The sequence below is a fragment of the Carlito syrichta genome, unplaced genomic scaffold (genome assembly GCF_000164805.1).
Source record: "Carlito syrichta isolate Samal-C Ts95f unplaced genomic scaffold, Tarsius_syrichta-2.0.1 Scaffold218378, whole genome shotgun sequence".
Taxonomy (NCBI): domain Eukaryota; kingdom Metazoa; phylum Chordata; class Mammalia; order Primates; family Tarsiidae; genus Carlito; species Carlito syrichta.
The window spans coordinates 75,593-83,641 of NW_007162474.1; the positions used below are offsets into that span (position 1 = coordinate 75,593).

Genomic DNA, 8,049 nt, shown 5'->3' on the forward strand with positions numbered 1-8,049 from the left:
TCACCTCAGCCTCCCAAGGCACGGGATTACAGGCTGAGCCACCGAGCCCGGCTTTTTTTTATTGAGTCGGAGTCTCACTCTGTCGCCCAGGCTGGAGTGCAGTGGCATGCTCATAGCCACCGCAACCTCAACCTGCTGGGCTCAGGAAATCCTGCTTCATTCTGCCTTCCAAGTAACTGGAACTATAGTCATGCACTACAGTGCCCGGTTTATTTTTTGATTTACTGTGGAGATGAAATCTTACCAAGTTGCCGAGGCTGGTGTTGAACCCCTGAGCTCAGGCAGTTCTCTCGCCTCAGCCTCCGATAGTGCGGGGATTACAGGCTTGAGCCACTGGGACCTGCCAGACTCTAGTCTTAAATTAGGTACTCAGTGCTAGGCTCTGTGACTTACGCCTGTAATCCCAGCACTTTGGGAGGCAGAGGTGAAAGGATTGCTTGGACTCAGGAGTTCAAGACCAACCTGGGCAACTTGGTGAGATTTTATCTCTACACTAAATCGAAAAATAAGCCGGGCACTGTAGTGCATGTCTATAGTTTCAGCTACTTGGAAGGTGAATGAAGCAGGATTGCCTGAGCCCAGCATGTTGAGACTGCGGTGGCTGTGGGCATGCCACTGCACCCCAGCCTGGGTGACAGAGTGAGACTCTGACTCAAAAAAAAAAAGAAACAGATTAGATTCTTACTGAAGCCCCAATCACAATGAATCTTTAAAATAAAAAATAACTATCACATGAGAAACATTTAGACTATGAAAAACAAAATCAACATTAAGATAAAACGGGCTAAACATAATAGGACAATAAGAATATGAATTTAGCCGGGCTCGGTGGCTCAGCCTGTAATCCTGCGCCTTTGGGAGGCGAGGTGAGTGGATTGCCTGAGCCCGCGGGTTGGAGACCTGCCTGGGCAGCGAGACCTCATCTCTACAATAAATCAAAAAATCAGCCAGGTGTGGTAGTGAATGCCTGTAATTCCGGCTACTTGGAAGGCTGAGGCGGAAGGATCGCCAGAGCCCAGCAGGTCGAGGCTGCAGTGGCCGGGAGCGGCCACTGCACTCCAGTCTGGGCGACAGAGTGAGACTCCAACTCAAAAAAAAAAAGAATATGAATTTAAAATACATATACTTGGAATCCTCGGTAAGATAAAAACATTCATTAAAAAGAATGAAAGTCAGGCATGCTGGCTCACATCTGTAAACCCAGTACTTTGAGAGGCTGAGGCAGGAGGATTGCTTGATTCCAGTTCAAGATCATCCTGGGCAATACAGAGAGACTCGATGTTTACAAAAAAAATTAAAAAATTACCTGGGTATGATGGCTCACACCAAGAGAGACCTTTGTTCCTACAAAAAAAAAAGTTAGCCAGTCCTGGTGGTGTGTACCTGTAGTCCCAGCTACTCAGGCGACTGATGCAGGAGGACTGATCCAAGAAGTTGGCTACTGCAGTGAGCTGTGGTCGTGACACTACACTCCAGTCTGGCAACAGAGTGTAACCCTGACTCAAAAAAAAAAAAGATAGCTACTCAGGATTTTTGTTTGTGATAATATGAGAGCCAAGAGGGGTCTCCTGACTAAGCACTGATTGTGGCTCTAAGATGACTTCTGCTTTATCCTGATTCCCAGGGTTGAAGCCTCTCCACCCGCCCCAACCTTGTTTAAAATATAATAGGGATCCACCTTAGTGTCATCTTTAGCCCTCCTTCTTAGCCCACAGTTCAAGTCTCCATACTACTACAGGTGTTTAGTTTTCTTGCGTTCTAGTTTGTGAGCAGTCTTTTTGAAATTCAGTGCCCAGAAGTGGATTTGCTTGTTTGATGTTCAAATTCTTAAGAATCACCTCTCTGGTCTTTTATGCTTCAAATTTCCATTTTCTTTCCATCACAATGATCTTGAAGCACCACGAACACACAGTAATTAAGCTTACTCCAAGTCTTTTATTCATTTATTTTTTGAGTTGGAATTTCACCCTGTCACCCAGGCTGGAGTGCAGTGGCATACTCATTCATGGCCACCTCAGCCTCGACTTGTTGGGCTCAGCTTTCCCAGCTTTCCAAGTAGCTGGAACTACAGGTGTGTGCTACCACACCCGGATAATTTTTTATTTTTTTATTGTAGAGATGAGATCTCGCCATGTTGTCCAAGACTGGTCTTAAACCCCTAGGCTTACGCAATCCTCTCACCTTGGCCTCCCAAAGTCTCACCTCGGCCTCCCAAAGTACTGGGATTATAGACTTGAGCCACCGTGCCGGCCTACTCTAAGTCTCACTTCACTTCCTTGTTAGAAATCATTTCCTTCTCTCTTTCTTACTTATCTGGATTCTGAGTCTTCAAGACTAATCTCAAAGGTACTTCTCCCTGAAGAATTTTCCTAATTACTTTATCCTTTATTCATTACTTCATCCTTGAAATTCTTGGTTTCATGCTCTTTTTCAGGGTTTCTCAATCTTGGCACTATTGATATTTTAGGTCAGATAATTCTTTGCTCTGGGGAACTGTCCTGTGCACAGGACAATTTAGGATGTTTGACAGTATCCCTGGTCTCTAGCCACTAAATGCCAGTAATATCACATGGGAACATGTTAGAAATATAGGTTCTCAGGCCACACTGCACTCCACTAAATCCAGAAACCAAGGCAATGGGGCCCAATATTCTGTGCTTTAACAGTCCTCCAGATGATTCTAATGTATGCTCAAGTTTGATATTCACTGCCTCAGTAGATTGCAAATTTTTTGTAGAAAAGAACCATTATTATTATTGTATTATTGAATAGCTTAATGGCAAATTTATACTTATCGATCAGTTAATAATTTCAAAGCGTCATCTTTTTAAGGTAGCTTTGGCAAGGCTGTTAAGAGAGATTTGTACTTTCTATACATTTATGACAAAAAAAATACTAATTGGGAAGAGAATTTGAGTTGAAATGAGACTACAAAGAGCAGTCTCCAGTGGGAGATATACTTTTATTCAATAAAAATAAACAGATTTTAACAATAAGTGCTTCCTGAAAATGGAGAGGGCCTTGTGAAAGATACTGAATGACTCATCATTTGGAAGTATTAAGCAGGGCTTGGATGTCAACGAAGGTGAAACTTTCAGTTGTAATGCCGGACAAGGAGAATGGCAGGTCTATACCCTAGATGTCCTTTCCAGCAATTGTGTCTTAGGGTTTCCTTTTATCTTTTTTCCCAATGTGGCACTTAACCCTAATTCTTCATTGATAAATACTTGGTGCTTTCTGGGATTTAGTGGTTTTCCTGCATGTTTGGTCTTTGATCTTTCCTAGGAGCTGACATGTGCATTTCCAGTGTGGGTGTCTTTTTAGAAATAGTTCTTTATGATTGCATCAATAAGAGCTCCTCTTAACAATTGCAGCTTCTTTGCTCAAAAATTAGATTTAACAATCTAATCCTAAGTCTAACATTGGCATATAGTAGATGGCCAAGAAATGTTGGTCAAGTAAAAGGAATTTGCAAAAATTCTTTATGATATTCTCTTTTTTTTCTCTTACAGTTAAAAGAGCCAAATTCCAGGGTTCACCAGGTAAGGCTAGCCTTCCATTATTCTGTCCTTTCCTCCCATACTTGCTGTGGTTTAAAAGCAGTCTTTTAAAAAATTATCAATTTCATTGATCAAATTCAGTAATATAATTTGTTAGTTCACTAAATACTAAAATCAATGCTGTTATAAAACATTGAAGTATCTATCTATATAATAAATATTATATATATATAGTAAGTATATATATATATATATATATATATATATATATATATATATATATATATTTAACTAGTGAAAAATTAGTTTTCTTTTTTTTTTTTTTGAGTTGGAGTCTCACTCTGTCACCCAGACTGGAGTGCAGTGGCCGCTCCCGGCCACCGCAGCCTCGACCTGCTGGGCTCTGGCGATCCTTCTGCCTCAGCCTTCCAAGTAGCTGGAACTACAGGCATGCACTACCACGCCCGGCTGATTTTTTGATTTATTGTAGAGATGAGGTCCCGCTGCCCAGGACTTGTGGTTAACCCAGTTCTCCTTCTCAAAAGTAATTATGTATTTTGGAGCTTTTTGCTTGTCTTTTTAGACTTTTGCCTGTGTCTATGCATGCATATACAAATGGATCATGCGACATATTTTTGTGCAACCTACTTCCCCCTCAACAATACATCATGAAAGTTTGTGTTTGTGTGTATGTATGTATGTCTGGTTCTTTCTTTTAAGGTGCTGTACAGAATTTTGTTGTAGATTTTTACCTGGATTCCTGACTGAATATTTAGGTTGTTTACAAGTTTTTGTTATTATTATTATTACTTATTATTATTTTTTGAGTCAGAGTCACACTCTCTCACCTAGTCTAGAGTGCAGCAGCACAGTCATGGCTCACCACAGCCTTGACCTGGGTTCAGATGATCCTTCTGCCTCAGCCTTTTGAGTAACTGGGACTGTAGGTGTGCATTATCACACCTGGCTATTTTTTAAAAAATTCTTTGTAGAGATGACATCTCACTGTGTGGCCTAGGCTTGTCTCAAACTCCTGGCCTCAAGCAATCCTCCTGTCTCAGCGTTCCAAAGAGTTGGGATTACAAGTGTGAGCCACCATATCCAACTATTTTTGCTATTATAAGCAATAAATGTTCGTGTGCATTTATCATTGCCTGCTTTTACAAATATATCTGTATGCTAGAGTCCAGAAGTAGAATTGCTGTGTCAAAAGTTTGTATTTTTCAAGCCGGGCTTGGTGGCTCAGGCTGTAATTCCAGCGCTTTGGGAGGCTGAGGTGAGTAGATTGCCTGAGCCCGCGGGTTCAAGACCCGCCTGGGCAACTTGGCGAGACCTCATCTCTACAATAAATAAAAAATTAGCTGGGTGTGGTAGCACATGCCTGTAGTTCCAGCTACTTGGAAGGCTGAGGTGGCTGGATCGCTGGAGCCCAGCAAGTCGATGCTGCAGTGACCGGGAGCAGCTACTGCACTACAGTCTGGGTGACAAAGTGAGACTCCAACGCAAAAAAAAAAAAAAAAGTTTGTATTTTTCAAAAATGTGGTAACTGCTGCCAAATTGCTCTTCTGAAAGTGTTTTTTAGATTATACTGAGACCAAAAGTATATGAGTATTTGTTTTTCCAAATCCTTATCAACATTAGATAATGTGAAACTTTTTAATCTTTGTCCATCTGAAGTTGAAAAATATTATCTCTTTATTTTAATTTGCATTTCCTTAATTGTGAGTATCATGTCAGCAAGACTTATTCTTGTTACTGCTGGGGGGAAAAAGGAGAGGGCCTAGGGCTTACTGGAAAAACATGAACACACTTAAGAATCCAGGAAAACCTGAAAAACTGGATGTTGGGTACAACTGGAATGAAGCAGTTTCTGAGCCTGCTACTCTCTTTACTGGCTCTGGGTTAGGACTTCTCTTTTTTTCTGAAAATCTGCTCTGTTCTTTCTCTTCCAGCTAGCTGTCTTTCTGTCCTTTACTCATCTTGCACAAGGCCCATACTAGTGGTGCCAATGGAATTTATATGCTGTTTCTTCCAGCTTCAGCACCAACCACCGATTGTCAATATATATATATTTTTTCTATTTAAAATCTTTTGAGAGGAAGTCAGATTGATTTCACGAACATTTGGCCAGCCCATGGATTGGCTGTCTTGGGTTGTATGTACCCTTGGTCTGGTCAACTATGTGTGATTGGACATGGGAGTTGGAATATAGGGTCATATGATATAAAACATAGCTCAGTAGTCTTGTGCACGACTACTACTGAATATGGATGGGGATTCCCCTCCTGTGTGGGCTTTTAGCATAATTGTAAACTTTCTGAGTTGATAAGTATAAAACTACACAATGTTTAATGATATTTAAAAGAAATATTTACCTTCTGCTGGAAGTGTGTGATTGGGCTCATTTTCTCACATATTCTGTAATATTAGGTAATCATTTCAAGCAATGTTTGCTAATTAATTGAGTAAAAAATGGTAGTTTGCTATTTTTTCATTTTGTAAAATTATGATGAATTTCTTACATTAAAAAAAAGCAAACCCTTGATTCAAAGCCCCTAATCATGACTGATACGAATATAGCAGCATGAGTGCTGGATGTGCTGTATTAAGTATTAGGTCAGACTCTTGAGTTTGGAGCTCCAGGCCACCACCTTTGTTTAGTACTCAGCATATATTCTCAGGTTATAGAATTTCCTTTTCTCAACTCTATGATAATATGTATATTTTTAAAAATGTAACTTGTGCTTTAGGCCAAACTGAATAGATGAAGGTTGAAATCTTCTTTTGTGAAGATTTCCCCTCAATTCTTGTTCCTGTCAACAGCTCTGCTGTTCTCTATCATTTTTATTTTTATTTATTTATTTATTTATTTTTGAGTTGGAGTCTCACACTGTCACCCAGACTGGAGTGCAGTGGCCGCTCCCTACCACCACAGCCTCAACCTGCTGGACTCTGGCAATCCCTCTGCCTCAGCCTTCCAAGTAGCTGGAATTACAGGCATGCACTACCACGCCCAGCTGGTTTTTTGATTTATTGTAGAGATGAGGTCTTGCTGCCTAGACGGGTCTCGAACCCACGGGCTCAGGCAATCCACTCACCTCAGCCTCCCAAAGGCGCGGGATTACAGGCTGAGCCACCGAGCCCGACTCTCTATCATTTTTAATTTTTAACCTATGGTATTTATCTCTTGCTATACTTTATTGCATTTGTATGTTGTTATCTTTCTTACTAGATCAATTAGAGATTTTCCCCCTAGATTGTAAGTTAGCTATAAAATCAGTTTAATAGGTTATGATTGACATTTTAATAGATTAAATAAATTAGAATAGGAAATTCAATAATGTCATACCTTGTGGTTCATGAAGCTTTTGTTTTAGTTTGTGTATGTGTGTTTTTGTTTGGTTTGTCATATATAAAATGCATTCCTTAAAGTTTGGAAAACAACATATTATGTTCTTGTAGATAGTGTGTAGTTTTATAATTTCTGCAACTCTGCTATTCCTTGAATGAGGCTATAATGTACAATTTTACTTTGGATATTACTTAATTGCAAGTACTTTATGAGATTAGATAATAATTTTAGCATTGGCTTACTATATGAGATTGGGTTACAATATGAGATTGGGCAACAATCTAAGTATAACATCTCCATTTTGCATTTTTTTAAAAAGATAAATTTAATACATATGTGACCCTGAAAGTACAGAATGTGAAGAGCACAACTGTAGCAGTTCGTGGTGATCAGCCTTCCTGGGAACAAGATTTCATGTTGTAAGTATTTTGCAGCAGCAGCATGCCTGTATGTTCCATAATCTTTTAAGATAATTGCATTGGATGAAACAGTTAGAAGATTTTTTGTATTTCTAAGATTTATAAAATGTGCTAGCCCTATTAAATATTCTTTTTGAAAAACTTCAGTTATAGGAACAAGTGAGGTATATGATAGGTGAAGAACATCCACAGTTTTGTTCTCATGGACTCATAATCTATCTAGTCTTAGAGATGAATGAGAAATGCAAGTAAACTCACAATTAATTTGTGTGGGTGAAAAAAGTATAGAATATTATATTGAAGGACTGGGCAAGTTACTTAGCTTCTCTAAGTGCCAGTTTCCTTATCTGTAAAAGTCTACCAAGGTTATGCTTGTCTTTTGCGTAGTGGGAGGTAGACATGAAGAGTTCAAATGAGAAAATGTATTGAAATTGCTGTGAAATTTGAAGCTTAGCAGACATTACTTTGCAAGTTTTATAGTGCAGCTAGAGAGACATAGGAATGCTTATTATTTTTATAGAGAAACATTCTAATCCTCTGTCCTCTTAATATATTGTTTCTTTTTTTGTGTGTGTTGAAGTCTCACTCTGTCTCCCAGACTGGAGTGCAGTGGCCGCTCCCGGCCACCGCAGTCTGACCTGCTGGACTCCAGCGATCCTTCCACCTTAGCCTTCCAAGTTGCTGGAACTACAGGCGCGAGTTACCATGCCCGGCTAATTTTTTGATTTATTGTAGAGATGAGGTCTCGCCAAGTTGCCCAGGCGGGTCTCGAACCCGT

The 8,049-nt window shown here is 39.9% G+C and overlaps 1 protein-coding gene across 1 annotated transcript in view; it reads left to right on the plus strand.

The window, feature by feature from the left end:
- Positions 1-8,049, plus strand: part of LOC103253290 (protein unc-13 homolog B-like) — a 107,770-nt gene that overhangs the window by 70,316 nt on the left and 29,405 nt on the right. Inside the window, exons 2-3 of the mRNA XM_008051662.2 lie at positions 3,513-3,542; positions 7,172-7,271. Coding sequence (XP_008049853.1) covers positions 3,513-3,542; positions 7,172-7,271 — 130 coding nt within the window. The remainder of the gene's footprint in view (positions 1-3,512; positions 3,543-7,171; positions 7,272-8,049) is intronic.